This window comes from Mus musculus, chromosome 11 (assembly GCF_000001635.26).
Source record: "Mus musculus strain C57BL/6J chromosome 11, GRCm38.p6 C57BL/6J".
Lineage (NCBI taxonomy): Eukaryota > Metazoa > Chordata > Mammalia > Rodentia > Muridae > Mus > Mus musculus.
In genome coordinates this window covers 51,698,280-51,714,911 of record NC_000077.6, presented here as the reverse complement: position 1 = coordinate 51,714,911, position 16,632 = coordinate 51,698,280, and the positions used below count along the sequence as shown (strand labels likewise).

General features: G+C 42.3%; 1 protein-coding gene across 4 annotated transcripts in view; it reads left to right on the top strand.

The window, feature by feature from the left end:
- Window positions 1–16,632, top strand: part of Sec24a (Sec24 related gene family, member A (S. cerevisiae)) — a 64,899-nt gene that overhangs the window by 42,250 nt on the left and 6,017 nt on the right. For 3 of the 4 annotated variants that reach the window (NM_001290785.1, NM_175255.3, XM_006534485.4), the window contains 7 exons: window positions 1,223–1,381; window positions 2,550–2,723; window positions 5,867–5,977; window positions 7,609–7,784; window positions 10,499–10,636; window positions 13,650–13,754; window positions 14,006–14,098. In NM_001290785.1, coding sequence (NP_001277714.1) covers window positions 1,223–1,381; window positions 2,550–2,723; window positions 5,867–5,977; window positions 7,609–7,784; window positions 10,499–10,636; window positions 13,650–13,754; window positions 14,006–14,098 — 956 coding nt within the window. Of the gene's footprint in view, window positions 1–1,222; window positions 1,382–2,549; window positions 2,724–5,866; window positions 5,978–7,552; window positions 7,785–10,498; window positions 10,637–13,649; window positions 13,755–14,005; window positions 14,099–16,632 lie in introns of those variants that run through there. The other variant, XR_388555.3, reaches the window with a different exon arrangement.

The window sequence follows — 16,632 nt, the reverse complement described above, 5'->3', positions numbered from 1 at the left end:
AGACTTGTGCTGTCACACCCAGCAGTGACTTCTATTGAATGTTTTGTTTGTCTGTTTGGATTTTTGTTGAATGAATATCAGAATGATTTGTAACAGTGTTCTAAGTAGAGAAGCAGGTGGAGATAAGCCTTATTCTATGGGAGCCTTAGTCTTATTCATTGCTGTGGCTGTTGTTTCAGCTTTCTTTCTTGTTTTAAGTTAATTTTTTACATTCATTTATTTATGTTTGTATACATGTGGGCAGGTGTGAAGGCCAGGAGACAACCTACAGGACTTGGGTCTCCTTCTACCACCTAGGTCCGGGAATCAGACTCAGGCTGTCTGGCTTGGTGGAAGGCACCTTTACCCACTGGCCCAGTTTTCTATTTATGAAATGGAGTCTTAGTGTTACCCAGATCTTGGCCTCAGCAATTATTCCCGCCCTCCACCATAATACACCTTCAAGTAACGGAAACCATATGCATGTGCCACCGTGTTTGGCTACCTGCTGACCAGTCATTTTATCAGACACTTTAGTCTATTCAAGCCTGTCCTTTTTTTAATCTATTAAAACTCTTGTACTTTTTTTTCCTTAGTGGTTTTTCGAGATTGTTTCCCTATGTAGCCCTGGCTGTCCTGGAGCTTACTCCGTGCCCAGCTTTTTTTTTTTTTTTTTTTTTTTTAATGAGACACTGTTTCTTTACATAGCTCTGGCTATCCCAGAACGTACTGTGTAGACCAGGCCAGCCCCCAAATCATAGAGATCTTCTTACTCTTGCTCCCAAGTGCTGGGAGCAAAATCATACAGCACTACACATGACATTGTACTCTTAATTAGTGTAAAGGAAGTAAAGAAGTTGCTTACTATAGCACTATTCTAAAGGAGTAGAATAGTCTTTTTGGTGGTACTTGGAGACGTTAGAGAGGAATGTATACAGTTACTTTGATGGGAAGTATTAGTAGTTACTATTTTAGAGGAGTGTATTGAGAGGCTGAGGGGTGTGTGTGTATATATATACAATATTACCCAAATTATGTTGCCCACATTATGGCTCCTAGCCGCCTATAACTCCAGCTCCCGGGAACTTGATGCTTCTGGCCTCTGTAGGTACCTGTACTCATGTGTACAGACCCAACATACACATGCATCTAATATAAATAATAAAATTGAAAGTAAATGTATACTGTAGTCCCACGCACGAGTGAATAAAGGGGTGTCTAAAAGGAGTGTGTTCTCTTCCAGGCTGCATCTCTCGGTACTCAGCGGGTAGTGTGTATTACTATCCCTCGTACCATCACCAGCACAACCCAGTGCAAGTACAGAAACTACAGAAGGAACTACACAGGTACCTCACTCGGAAGATTGGATTTGAGGCAGTCATGAGGATCCGGTGCACCAAAGGTGGGAACAGTTTTTTTCCCTCATAGAGGGTACATGATAAAAATATTTATCTTACAGGATTTACCCTGCAGAGATACATTGAGTTTTAGAATGTGAAATTATGGGCTGGAGAGATGACTCAGAGGTTAAGAGCACAGACTGCTCTTCCAGAGGTCCTGAGTTCAATTCCCAGCAATCACATGGTGGCTCAAACCATCTATAATGGGATCTGATGCCCTCTTCTGGTGTATCTGAAGACAGCTATAGTATACTCATATAAATGAAATAAATAAATATATTTAAAAAAAAGAATATGAAATTATACACTATGCAATTAAAGGGGGAAAACTATTTAAATAGGAAATATTAGGGCTAGAGAGTGGCTCTGCAGTCCAGAGCACAGACTACTCTTGCAGATGATCTAAGTTATGTTCCCAGCATCCACACTGGCTCACAACCACCCTGTAACTCCAGCTCCAAGGCGTCGATGCCCCTGCCCTCTCTGTAGGTCCTGCACTCATGCGCAGAAACCCACACACAGGCACGCACTTGTACAGAATTTAAAATAATAACAATCTTTAAAAATAGGGAATATTATGAATGTATTTAAAACTACTGAACTGTGTACATTAAAATGGTACATTTTATGCTATGTTGGTTATTTCAGCTTTTTAAAGGGGGGGCCAAATCTCCAAAGAAAATGCCTGGGTGTGCCATACATGTGCACATGCGTGTGTTCATGCGTATGTGTGTGTACTAAATATGAAATCAAAATGCTGGTCTCAGAGAGACAGCTCAGCCAGCAAAGGACTAGCTGCTATGCTTGATAACCTAAGTTCAATCCCTGGAACCCACATGACAGAGGAGAGAACCAACTCCGGTACATTGTCCTCTGACCTCCACATGTGTGTGCATTGTGTACACAGGTGTCCCTCTCCCCTCAAATTAAGTGAATATATGTAACAATGATAAACTTTTAAAGATAAAATAAAATGCTGGTATATACTGCCAGTGTCCTCCAAAAAGATTTCTGAAAATGTTTCTCACTATTACTTAAGAGATGCCCACTTGCCCCTCAGCATCACTGAGTGCTCTGTCTTCTCTAAGCTGTTTATTCTCTGATAAAGGAGTAGGATGAAATAGCCATAAGTAAGCACATAACAATCATGGTGGTAATTTTCTATTCTAGGTCTTTCCATTCATACTTTCCATGGGAACTTCTTCGTCCGTTCTACAGACTTACTGTCTCTTCCCAATGTCAACCCAGATGCTGGGTATGCGGTCCAGATGTCAGTAGAAGAGAGTCTCACTGACACTCAGCTGGTTTCCTTCCAGTCAGCACTCTTATATACATCAAGCAAAGGTAATGGTTTGTTTGCATTTATTATCACAAAAAACATGACACCTACCCTCTTGAGTTTTTGATACAAAATTTCTATGTTCTGCTCTGGCTGGCCTGGAACTAACTGTATAGACCGGGCTAGCCTCAGACCCATAGAAATTCACCTGCCTGTACCTCCCAAGTCCTGAGATTAAAGGCGTGCGCCACTACACCCAGCTGAGACCTAGCCTCTCAACAGATGTGTAGCCCTGGTACTGAAACCCCACCTACCTCTCTCCTGCCCACCTATGGGCTATGGGCATCCTTACTCACCAGCTGGGGCTAACTTGGAGGGGTAAGGTGACATAGCATCACTTGGGTCTACATGAGAATTTCCTCAGCCCTGGGTACAACCAGGACTAGTATTTAGCATTACAATACATAGCAACATACCTTACCTCAAAAATTCTCCTTTTTTGCCTAAATAAAAAGGTTCTCTTATAATAACAATAAACAACATACAGTAGGAATAATTATGAAAAGTATTAAGTAAGAGTTAAATTCAAAATTCCAGTTTTGTTTGTATTCAGCAACGCAGGAGAAAGTATTTTATTATCTATCCTATTCTGGTGAGTTCAGAGTTCTGGATTTAAATCAATTTTTATCCTAATTTGTATTGTTAAAAAAAATCGTCTTAGACTTAAAACACTTCTGTTTTGTTTTGTTTTGTTTTTGTTTTGTTTTTCGAGACAGTATTTCTCTGTGTAGCCTTGACTGTCCTGGAACTCACTTCATAGACCAGGCTGGCCTCGAACTCAGAAATCTGCCTGCCTCTGCCTCCCAAGTGCTGCGATTAAAGACGTGCACCACCACGCCCAGCTAAAACACTTCTTTAAATGTTAAATGACTTAAATTTAATTGTGAGACTAATTGTCTAGTCTTCAACCTCATTAGAGACCTGAGAAGGAATAAGTATTACCTGAGCATACAGGAAACACAGGACTGCAGTTTCCAAAACTATACACATGACAGAGGCTGGCTGCTGAGCTGACTGCCAGGACAATGCTCTTAATTGAATCTTTAGCTTTGAAAATGCTAATGATGAATGCAAAAAGGTTCCAAGACCATTAAGAGCAAGATCCGTACCTCTTTATGAATGGACATAGAAGCAAATACTAACAATCCAGTCGTGGTGAGAAACAGTTACAGGAGATAAAGGAAAACAAGATACCAGGAGCTGGAGCTATCAAAGATCTAGTCATTCCCTAACTGTCTGCAGCCAAACCCAAAGGCTTTCATATTGGTTTTTTAATCCATAGATTGCTGTTATGATTACCAAAGAAAAGGTAGTAAGATACTAATTAAAAAAAAATTCTCCCTATAGGTGGAACAACATTATGAACTAACCAGTACCCCGGAGCTCTTGACTCTAGCTGCATATGTATCAAAAGATGGCCTAGTTGGCCATCACTGGAAAGAGAGGCCCATTGGACTTGCAAACTTTATATGCCCCAGTACAGGGGAACGCCAGGGCCAAAAAGTGGGAGTGGGTGGGTAGGGGAGTGGGGGACTTTTGGGATAGCATTGGAAATGTAAATGAGGAAAATACCTAATTAAAAAAATTCTATTAAAAAATATAACCCAGGCACGGTGGCACAACCTTCAGACCCACTACTTGGGAGGCAGGCAGATCCCTATGAGTTTGAACCATTCTAGTCTATGTAATGAGTTCCAGGAAAGCTAGAGCTACCTAGTGAGACCCTACCTCAAAACAAAAACAAAAACCAATCAAATAAGTATATATAAAATTGAGGGCTGGAGAGATAGCTCAGCAGCTTAAAGTACTTGCTGCTCTTGTGAAGACCCTAGTTTGGTTCAGTTCCCAATACCCACATGGCAACTCTCAACCACCCATAACTCCCATTTCCAAGAGATCCATTGCCCTCTTCCTATCTCTGAGGACACCAGTCACATACATGATGTTCATATATACATGCAGGTAAAATATTCATACACAAAAAATAAATAAGTCTAAAAATATTATATATATACACATACATACATACATATATATATATATGGTGTTGGAGAGGTACTCAGCACTTAAAGGAATTTGATTCTTCATCCAGAGGCCCCAGGTTTATTTCCTAGCTCCCACCAGGCAGTTCACAATCATCTCTAACTCTAGTTCCAAGGTATCCCATTTCTCTGGCACCAAGCACAAACATAGTACATAGACATACGTGCAGGCAAAATATTCAAAATAAAAATAAATAAATCTTTTTTTCTAGGGTGGTAAAGGGTTTTGAAACAGGGTTTCTCTGTGTAATAGTCCTGACTGGCCTGGACTCTTTGTATCTTTGTAGACTAGGGTCACCTCGGGATCTGCCTACCTCTGCCTCCTAAGTTTGGGATTAAAGGCATGCATTGCCATGCCTGGCCTAAAATCTTTTTTAAAGGCAGATTAGTTAGGCCTAGACTTAGTTGTGTGCTTCTCTGATCTTAGCACTCAGGTAGCTGAGGAAGTAGGATTATGAGTTGAAGGCCTGCCTGGGCTCTATCTTGATCCTGTTCAGGAGGAGAGAGGAAAAACTAGCACATTATCAGGTGTCAACTACAATTTCTCCTGTCTATTAAAAATAACCTAAACAGGGGCTGGTGAGATGGCTCAGCGGGTAAGAGCACCGACTGCACTTCCGAAAGTCATGAGTTCAAATCCCAGCAACCTTATGGTGGCTCACAACCATCTGTAACAAGATCTGACTCCCTTTTCTGGAATGTCTGAAGATAGCTATAGTGTACTTATAGATAATAAATAAATCTTTTAAAAAAAATAACCTGAACAAGAAGAGTTTCACAGTTAAAATATAAAACCTGAACATTTTTTCTGATACTCTTGGGTATTTGCTTTCTCTATGACCTTCTTGGTTCTGAGTTAAAAAAGAAACGGTTTTCAGGGCTGGCAGGGTGTTCAGCAGGTGAAGGTGCCTGTCACCAAGCCTGAGCCTGGAGTGCACATGGTGACAGAGCCAACTCTGTAGACATTATCCTCTCATCTTTGTGCATGAATAGTAATAAATAAGCAAAGTGATTGTCTGATAAATATTTTTTAAAGGAAAAGAAAAAAAAGAAGTGACTTTAACATAGCCTCTTTTTAAAAATAGCTATTACGTTTCCCCCCAAAGGTGAAAGAAGAATCCGTGTGCATACTTTGTGTTTGCCGGTAGTTTCTACCCTGAATGAAGTCTTTCTTGGAGCTGATGTGCAAGCAATTTCAGGGTTATTAGCCAATATGGGTAAGCATTGTTATTGCTTTAGATATTTTCCATACCATACCACCTAACACATACATATATTTTTGTTCTACATGAAGTTGGTACCTTAGAGGTTTTGACGTAAGAGTGCTTTGGTCTGCTCCAACAGAAAGGTCCGCTGAGCTCATGTGCCTGTGTTTGCTTGAGCTTCATGGAGGCATGGTCGCGTATTAGAGGGATTTCACCCTTTCTAACTGTATAAGTTTACAGGGCTGTACAGCCATCATCACAGTCTAATCTTAGAACATTTTTATCACCCCAAAGGATGTCGTGTCCAATCAGTGCTCCCTCCTACCCTCACTGACTAGGCCACCATTAAGTGATTTCCTATGTTTATTTGGCTACATTGGACTTAAATAACCATCTTTTTAAAAATATCAAATATTTTCTTCTGAAAGTTCTTTTTAAAGATTATAAATATAAAAGAATAGAAATGTATTTTTAAATTATTTCTATTTTATGTTTATGGGTGTTTTGCCTATATGTGTATCTGTGCATATTTGTGTGCCTGGTGCCCGAGGAGGCCAGAAGAGGACATGGAACCCCTAGAACTACAGTTAAGGATGGTTGTAAGCTGCCGTGTCCATGTTGGGAACTAAACCCAAGTCCTTTGCAACAGCAGCAGTGCTCCTAACTGCGATGCCACGTCTCAGCCCGTCACGTAACCAACTCTCATAGACTGTGCAGTGCGAGCACCTGCTGGAGCTGTTGCTAATGCTTTTTCAGCTCTGACAGGAGTAACAACATGTGAAAGATGGCTTCCTAAATAGCTGCACCCTTAACAACTGACCCTCTGCAGCCAAGGTGTGCCGATATACAAATCAAACAGATATTGATAATGAATCATAAAGAAACTTTATGACTGTATATTTATAGTTTTTCATTTAGTAAATACAAAAGCAAATTGCATATTAATGAGATCACTGTGCTTACTTTATTTTTACATAAAAACTCGTGCCTGAACTGCTTAATATTTTCATCATTTCTTGGAGTTGATCTATTATATCTTTATTATCATCAATGCTGAAAAAACTGCCTCATATAAATACATACCACAAAATAGCCAAAATATGGTTCGGGCCGTTATTCTGTCCTGATCTCAAGGTCAGCTTCGTTAACAGCTTTTAGGAACAGATGTGTTCATTCATAACCTTGCTTAAGTCTGCTCTGAAAACACTTCACTGAGCCTCTGGATGTCTGGGCACCTTGTGGGCAGAGGCAGGCAGGTCTCTGTGAATTTAATGCCAGCCTGATCCTGGACAGCTAGAGCTGTTACTCAGAGAAACCCTATCTCAAAAAAAAATTTTTTTTAATTGGGCCAGGAAGATAGCTTGACAAGTAAAGGTGTTATTTGCCAACATGCTGACTACCTGAGTTCAACCCCTGAATTTACATAATGGAAAGAGAACCAATTCCCGCAAGCTATCCTCATGCGTGTGTGTGTGTGTGTGTGTGTGTGTGTGTGTGTGTGTGTATGTGTGTGTATGTGTGTGTATGTGTGTGCGCGCGCCCGCGCGCGTGCATGCGTGAATGAATGATCTCTTCTGTTCTTTCTAGATGAATCACCAAGCCTGTATCCTGTCTCTCTTTTTGTCCTGCCCTCACCTCACTAGCTGTTGACAGGTCGGTGACTGCCAGCCTGAGTGATGCCCGGGATGCTCTGGTGAACGCTGTCATCGACTCTCTCTCAGCTTACCGCTCTTCAGTCCTGAGTGGTCAGCAGCCAGGCCTCATGGTTCCTTTCTCCTTGAGGCTTTTCCCACTTTTTGTGTTGGCTCTCCTAAAACAGGTAAGAAAACTCAGGCTGACACACTAAGAATGTTGAAAAGCTTTTTATTGAACTCTTAAATATTGTATAAGTAGCTTTAGACCATGTTCTGAGACTGGGAACCCTGTCTCTCACAGGAGCATTGGAAGGATTTATAGCCAAAGACATTTATGAATAACTAATTTAATGTAAGTGCCTCACTCACCAACAGTTCAGTGATGTGACCACAAATTTAAATGCTAACCAAAGAAAGACCTGAAAGTTGTAGTGTTGCTCTGAGAAGCCACGCACCTGCTGCATGTTCTCGTTCACACTGGAAGCTTAAAAGTGAACACACAGACTCAGAGCCGAGTGACGGCGGCCGTTAGACACCGGGAGTGTGAGGGATGGAGAGGCACTGCTCAGGGCACAGTGGGACCACTTAGACAAGATGAATCCTACATGTACAGTGTGTGTGGGGAGTGGTGTGTATGGGGTCACAAATGCCTCTTTCTGCTGAGTCATCTTTCCAGCCCAGTTCTAACTTCTTTACTTAAGTCACAGAAATTACCTAAGTATTTAAATTTTAACATTTAACAATCCAAGATCTTCTCTTGAACGCCTTTTTTAGCCAGGTGGTGGTGGCGCACGCCTTTAATCCCAGCACTCAGGAGGCAGAGGCAGGCGGATTTCTGAGTTCAAGGCCAGCCTGGTCTACAAAGTGAGTTCCAGGAGAGCCAGGGCTACACAGAGAAACCCTGTCTCGAAGGAAAAAAAAAAAAAAAAAGGCCTTTTTTAATGGTCTGCCTTCCTTGATATCTTTCCCTCCCGCCCCCCCCACACACACACTCTCAAAGTTAGACATACAGCACTGTCATCCCTTCCCATCATGCAGCACTGCGACACCTTCGTTCCTCTTGCCTCCTACATTTTTTCTATGTCAGTTATCACTGACCACAGTTTGCTGATTTATTATTTTTCCTTTTTTTGTTGTTGAGACAAGGTCTTACCGTGTAACCCTCATTGTAGAACTCACTTTGTAGACCAGGCTGATCTTGAACTCACAGAGATCCACCTACCTCTAAATCTTGAGTGTATTTTTATATTCACCTTTATTTCTCCTTTTTCAGGAAGTAAACCATGAATACAAAAGTTTTTGTCTTTTTTTTTTTTTTTTTTTGGTTTTGGTTTTTTGAGACAGAGTTTCTATGTGTAGCCCTGGCTGTCCTGGGACTCACTTTGTAGACCAGTCTGGCCTCGAACTCAGAAATCCGCCTGCCTCTGCCTCCCGAGTGCTGGGAAGGTTTTGTCTTTTTTTATTCATTATTTAATCACAGCACCTAGTATGTAATAACAGTAAGTGAAAAAGATGTAAGTGCATTATTTCACCTATAAGATATAGTGATTGCCGGGCGTGGTAGCCGCACGCCTTTAATCCCAGCACTAAGGAGGCAGAGGCAGGTGGATTTCTGAGTTCGAGGCCAGCCTAGTCTACAGAGTGAGTTCCAGGACAGCCAGGGATACACAGAGAAACCCTGTCTTGGAAAAAAAGTGCAGTGATTATTTTTTTTATACTTTGTTTTAAATTTACTTTACTTTCTGTGTCTGTGTGTTTTGCTTGCAAGTGTGCCTAGTGCTTGTGGAGGCCAGAAAACATCAGATCTTCTGGGACTGGAGTTACAGATGGTTGTAAGCCACTATGTGGGTGTTGGGAACTGAATTTGGGTCTTCTGCAAGACCAACCAGTGCTCTGGATCACTGAGCTATCTCTCCAGGCCCTATTTATTTAATACTAACAGGTGAAATAATTCACTAAAATTTTTCTCGTGGTATGCCAAAAAGCCTCTGTGCGATGAGCTAGACCACCAGCTTTCGACACATGCTGAGTGCTTACAGTGTGCTGCATGTTGTAGGGGGATGGGAGAGACATCATTGAACAAAATTGCCCAGACTCTTTCCAGGGCAGCCTTGTTCTAGGGGAGCCTCACAAGTTAGTGACCTGGGCATAAAAGCTGGTCTGGGTTCTTTGGCAAAGTCACCATAGAGGAGCACCTGGCATAGAGCCATCAGTGAGTGACATGTGACAGACTGAGGCTCTGCTGTTATTAAACACTCTTGCTTCCTGCAGATGCCTCAGTTTACCTGAACCTGCCTGGAGAAGGCGTTCTAGTCACATTCAGTCTGTGAATATTCATTGTTCTCTGCCTCTTGTATTCCTCTCCACCAACTGAGACACTAGCCCTCACCTCACAGCTCCGCCAGCCTGAGTGCAGCTACTACAGCACTAAAACTGTCCCAGCCTCAGCTCTGCTCTGCCACTGTCCTCATGTGTGGTACCACCCTGCTTCAGAGGCCGTGGGATCTGCTGTATTGAGTTTTAATGTCTCTCGTTGTGGAAGAAACAATTACCATCCAGCAGACGTGGCACACTTGCTGGGGTCTTCTTGCTATGCCATGTGTACCTTTATCTTGTCGCCAGGGTACCATCCTTCCCAGGCTTCTCAGCTCCATCACAGTCACTGCAGTTAGGCCTAGCCTAGCAGTGAGGAAACAGACACCAGGAGATCGGGTGACTTAGCAATGGTCAGGTATTGACTAGTTGAGACTTCCAGATGAGGCTACAGGGTAATGACTTCTTCAAAGATAAAATAATTTATGATAAATTTGCTAATTCTGTCTAATGATAATCTTTTAGCAATTGACATTTACAAAACTCTTTTTCTAATGTTGGGAGGCGGGGTGTTGTTTTATTGCAGAAATCTTTCCAGACTGGGACAAGTATACGTCTAGATGAACGAATTTTTGCCATGTGTCAAGTGAAAAGCCAGCCATTGGTTCACCTCATGCTCACAACACATCCCAGTTTGTACAGAGTTGACAACCTCTCAGATGAGGTAAGACCAACTCCCTGTTCTGTGGCTTCTTCCGAAAAACGTGAAGCCTGATTATATTCTGTACAGAAATGAGTTTGTTACCTAAATCCTTGTTTGTTTTTTCCTAGGTAAATGTACAGAAACTTTGATAGTTAGGGACATTCCTGAAAATATTAACTTTAAGTTTTCTAAGACATACTCTCTTTTTTTCTAATTTGAGATTTAAAGATACAGATATAGTATACAAGGTGTCTCAGAGTGTCTATTGCTGTGAGAAAACACCATGACCAAAGTCAACTTGGAAGAAAGGGCTTCTTTTAGCATAGAGTTCATCATCAAAGAAGTTAGGGCAGGAACGCAGGGCAGCAGCTGATGGAAAAGCCATGGAGGGTGCTGTGTACAGGTTTCTCTATGGCTTACTCAGTCAGGCTTCTTACACAGCCAAGACCACCAGACCATAGGGGGCGCTGTTGCGGGAAATATTTAAAAAGAACCACCAAGCTCCTGCACTTCATCCGCCCACTCTCCAGCAGGACCAGAGCTCCTGTGTTCCCTTCTCTTGGCTGCCATGCCAGCCACACGCAACGCACCGCAACGACCATCCACCCAGCAGTCAGCACCTCAACACCCAGCAACCCAGTAGAAACAAAACTCTAGAAGCTTATAATTAACAAGTCAGATTTAGAGGGCTGGAGAGATGGCTCAGCAGTTAAGAGCACTGACTGCGCTTCCAAAGCTCCCCAGTTCAAGTCCCAGCAACCACATGATGACTCACAATCATCTGTGATGAAATCTGATGCCCTCTTCTGGGGTGTCTGAAGACAGCTACAGCCAGCGTACTTTACATAATAAAGAAAGAAATCTGGGCCAGAGCAAGCAAGACTGGAGAGAGAAGAAAAAGTGTCTGAAGACAGCTACAGTGTACTTACATATATCTGACCTTTTTTAAAAGATTTATTTATTATTTATATCAATAAATTCTCAATTCACAAGATGCCTACACAATAATTTCAGGGCCAAATGATAATGATACAAGCTGCCCACCTAGATCAGACAAGTTATCCCAATTATTCTATCCCTATATGATGTTTATAACTACCTGTGGCTACTTAAAACCAATCCCACCCCCGTGGGATCAGGATCTTCCTGTTCATCTGCTCTCTGTCCCTGCAACTCTTTGTTCTGCCTCCCTTTTCCCTGTCCAATCACAAGCTTCCTGCTGCACTAATATTCTAATGTAATTGGACAGGAAAAATTCTACCCCCGGGCACTGCCCACAACGGGCTCTTCTCACATTACTCACTAATTGAGGGAAATGCCAATCTGGTGGGAGCATTTTCTCAGTTAAAGTTTTCTCTTCTCAGGTGACTCTAGCTTGTGCCAAGTGGACATAAGATAGCCAGCACAGAAGGCTCTTACCAGTTGTTCCTAATGTTTAACTTTATAGTTTCCTGGGCTATACCTAAATGGCTTATTCCTATAGTTCAAACAACTTTGGCTAAAACAAGAGGATCACTTGAGCTCATGAGTTTGAAATCAGTCCCTGCCTCAGAAACAAAATTCAAAAACTCTAAGAAGAGGAAGAGGAAGAAGAAAAGGAGGAAGAAGAGGAGGAAGAAGAGGAGGAAGAAGAGGAGGAGGAAAGAAAAAAGGAGAGAGACTTGATTAATCTATTATTAGTTGTATTTCACTAATGTCACTTATCTGTTCACTATATATTATATTTTTCAATTTAATTTTTAAAAACCAAAGTCAAGGGGCTGGTGAGATGGCTCAGTGGGTAAGAGTACCCGACTGCTCTTCCAAAGGTCCAGAGTTCAAATCCCAGCAACCACATGGTGGCTCACAACCATCCGTAACGAGATCTGACGCCCTCTTCTGGTGTGTCTGAAGACAGCTACAGTGTACTCACATATAATAAATAAATAAATCTAAAAAAAAGAAAAACCAAAGTCAAGCTTGATGGCACCGATAATCCTAGCACTTGCAAGGTGGGTCAGGAGTTCCAGGCCTGCCTGGCTAACAGGAAACCCTCTCTTTAAAGAATGTAACAGCCCAGTTGGTAGAATGCTTGCTTAGCATGCATGAAGCCTGGGTCCACTCTTCACCCTGGCATTAACCTTGCATGGTGGTTCATACCTACATTGTCAACTCTTGGAATATGGAGGCAGGAGGATCAGAAAAGAAATTCAGAGTTATCTTTAGCTACACAGGGAGCTGGCAACCAGCCTGTACCTAAAGATCTGGTCTCAAAAAACTAAAGATGGGAATGGGCTGGAGAGATGATCTGTGGGTAAAGTGCTTCGCTGCACAAGCATGAGGACCTGAGTTAGTTCCCAGAATATGACACTATGGATCTGTAACCCCAGCACTGGGGAAGCCCAGGGACCTGCTGGCCAGCCAGGTAACTGAGTCAACAAGCTCCAGGTTCATTGAGAGCTTGTCTCAAAGAATAAGGTGGCAAGTGACAGAAAACACCTGCCATTAACTTCTAGCTATACAACTAAGAAATAAATATGATCAGAATTTAATTTTAATTATTAGAGTCATGTGGCTTTGTTTAATATACATAATATTCCATGTTTATTATGCATAACTGACTTGCCTATTTAAGATCCAAACTCTTATAAGTCAATTCATTTCATTGTGTTAGCTACTTAACCCTGGCTCTCGAGAGCTGAGCGTGGTACCCCAGGCCAGTAATTTCAGCAATTAGAGGAGGAGGCGGAACAATCTGGAGTTCAAGATCAGCTTCAGCTACGTAAAAAGTTTGAGGCCAGCCTGAGCTATGGCAGACTCTTTTTCCAAAAAAGTACTGAGGTTAGGAATAAAATGTTTATTGTGGAAGCATGAGGACCAGAGTTCAGAACCCACATGAAAAACAAGGCAGGCATGGCAGCCACCTGTCATTTTATCACTCGAAATTTTCAGAGGCAGCAGATCCCTGGGATAATCTGCCTAATTAGACTCTACGTGTACATGTTAACCTGTATCTAACCTGTATCTAAAAAACTTCATTCTTTGCCTCCTTCAGGGAGCTCTCAACATCAATGACAGAACCATACCTCAGCCCCCCATTCTTCAGCTCTCGGTGGAGAAGTTGAGCAGAGATGGAGCGTTCCTCATGGATGCAGGCTCAGTGAGTGGATTAACTCAGCCTTATGAGCTCAGTGTGCTGCTGAGCCTCCTTAATGGTTGGCTTCAGCTGCTTTTCTTTATACATTAGCGCTGACCATTCTCCCTGCTGTCTCCCATTTCATAGTGTTTAGTAGTTCTCTGTACAGTCTCACTAAGCATGCTCATGCTTTGACGTTTTAAAGCATAACCAATGATAAAAGTATCAGACTCACTATTAGGCTGTCTCTCAAATCAGTGTATTTCTGTTTGCAGTTACTGATGCTTTGGGTTGGAAGAAATTGTTCACAGAATTTTCTCAGCCAAGTTCTGGGAGTTCAAAACTATGCATCAATTCCACAGACAATGGTAAGCTTTTATGTTAGTGGTCATAAACGATTTAAAGGACATTTCAAATATAATACAAACATGAACCCTATTTTCAGATCAGGAATTAATACTCCAAATTTCTCCCAAAGTAAGTATCTTTATAGATAATATCTCTACCAACTGCAAGTGCTCATTTTATGGTTTGGTTTGGGTGTGTTTACAGGCAGGTTCTTGCTATGGTGCTCAGGTTTGTCTATGTCTCAAGAACGCAGAGGGTTCCTTATGCCTCAGAGTCTCTATTAGATAGGACTACAGCCACACACCACTATGCCGGGCTCATCTTGTCTTGTTTGTTGTGGTTTTGGGTTTTGTTTTTGTATTTTTTTTTGTTTTGTATTTTTACATTGGTGAACATGTAGCTCTGGCTGGCCTAGAACTCACTATGTAGACCAGGTTGGCCTCAAACTGACAGAGATCTACTTGTCTCTGCCTCTTGAGCCACTATACCTGGCTCATTTTGTCTTCAAATGATATTTTTGGTTAGCCTTGGGGTTAATTTTGTTTTATTTTATGTGTATGAATGTTTTGCTTGCATGTAGATATGTGTATCACATGCATGCCTGGTTCCTGTGAAGTTTAGAACAGGGTGTGTGGATCCACAGAACTGGACTTATAGATGGTCATGAGTACCATGTGGGTGATAGGGGAACCCAGGTCCTCTGTAAGAGGTGTACATGCTCCTAACTCTGAGCTGGCCGTCTACAGCCTCTTCGCAGTTTTGTGTGCATTTCATCTGGTCTGGGTGGTTTTGAAATAGTATCACCAGACTGTCTCTGACCTGCCAGCTCCTGAGTAACGGCACAGAGACGTAGTGTTTATTAAGCTTAGGCCTTAGCTGGCTACCTCCCAGCTAGCTCATCTAACTTAAATTATCCCGACTATTCTACTTCACCTCTGCCACGTGGCCCCTTGCCTCTCAGTCAGTCAGTCAGTTAGTCCTGGCACTTGCTCCTTCCCCCTCTGTGTCACAATGACGAATCTCTCACCTCTGAATTTTTTCAAAGTTTGGTAGGAACCACAGTTCCTACCTCTACCAGGAAGCCCTGCCTTTCCTCTCCTGTCTAGCTATTGCCATGAGCTCTTTATGAAACCCATTAGAAGGTGGTGGAGGTGTATGTGAAGGTGGTTAATCCATAAAAATAATGATGCCACCAGGTGTAGTGGCTCACGCCCTTAATCCTAGCACTTGGGAGGCAGAGGCAGGCGGATTTCTGAGTTCGAGGCCAGCCTGGTCTACAGAGTGAGTTCCAGGACAGCCAGGCTACACAGAGAAACCCTGTCTCAAAAAACAAAAAAGAAAAGAAAAACAACCTTTAAACAGTGCACAAAAGGGTTCCCCAAGATAGGTCTTATTCTGTAATCCATGTTGACCCCCAAATTATGGCAGTTTCCTCACCCCAGCCTTTCAGTTGCTAAGATTATATATAGATTTACAGTACTGTACCTAGCTGAGCATGACACTGGTTTTTTTTGGAGTGTGGGGGGGAAGAGGATAGAATCTTTTTAACCAGGATTTTACTATATCCCTGGCTTACCTGGAACCCCTGGTGTAGACCAGGCTGATCTCAATCTTACAGCATTTCTTTTACCTCAGCCTCCAAAGTGCTGAGCTCACAGACATGAATCAGTGTCTTAAGAGTTTTATTGCAACTCTTTTAAAGGAAAACATGAGTTGGGTTTGGCTTACACTTTCAGAGGTTTAGTCCTTTATCATGGCAGGGAGAATGGTGGCACACAGGCAAACATGGTGCTGGAGAAGGAGCTGAGAGTTCTACATCTTGATCTGTAGGCAGCAAGGAATATCTTCTGAAGGTAGCAAAGAGGAGGCTGTTTTTCCATGATGGGCAGAACTTAACCTGGGAGACCTCAAACCTCCTCCCCCTGCCCTGCTCCCAACACACACAGTGACACCCTTTCTTCCACAAAGCTATACCTCCTAATAGTACCATCCCCATGGGCCAGACACTCAAACACATGCGTGTATGGGGGCCAAACCTATTCAGACCACCACAGCCACCTTTCTAAAGTGTTTAAAATGGTAATTCTCAGCTATACATGGTAGCACTCAGGAGGCAGAATCAGGAGGATCTCTGTGTGTTCCGGTCCAGCCACAATTAGTTGCTGTGACCTTCTCTGAGTCTGATCCCCAAAACCCAGGTAAGCTGAGTGGGAGAAGCAGCTCCAGAGTTTTTCTCTGACCTCTGTCCACTCTGACATGTGTCCAAAATGTTCATGTGCATAGACATACATACTATAATAAAAATTTGAATGTATTTTGTGTTTATATGTATATAGTTGTTTTGCCTGCATGGGTGTCTGTGTGGCTTGTGTGTGCCTGATGCCCAAAGGGGTGAGAAAAGGTTATCAGTCCTTTGAAACTGGAGTTACAGACAGCTGTTTACTACCATGTACGTGCTAGAAACCAAACCCTTGTTTTCTGGAAGAACAGTGTGTGCTCTTAACTACTGAGCCACAAACCATTTCTTCAGCCCAGTGATAAAATTTTTAAGAGT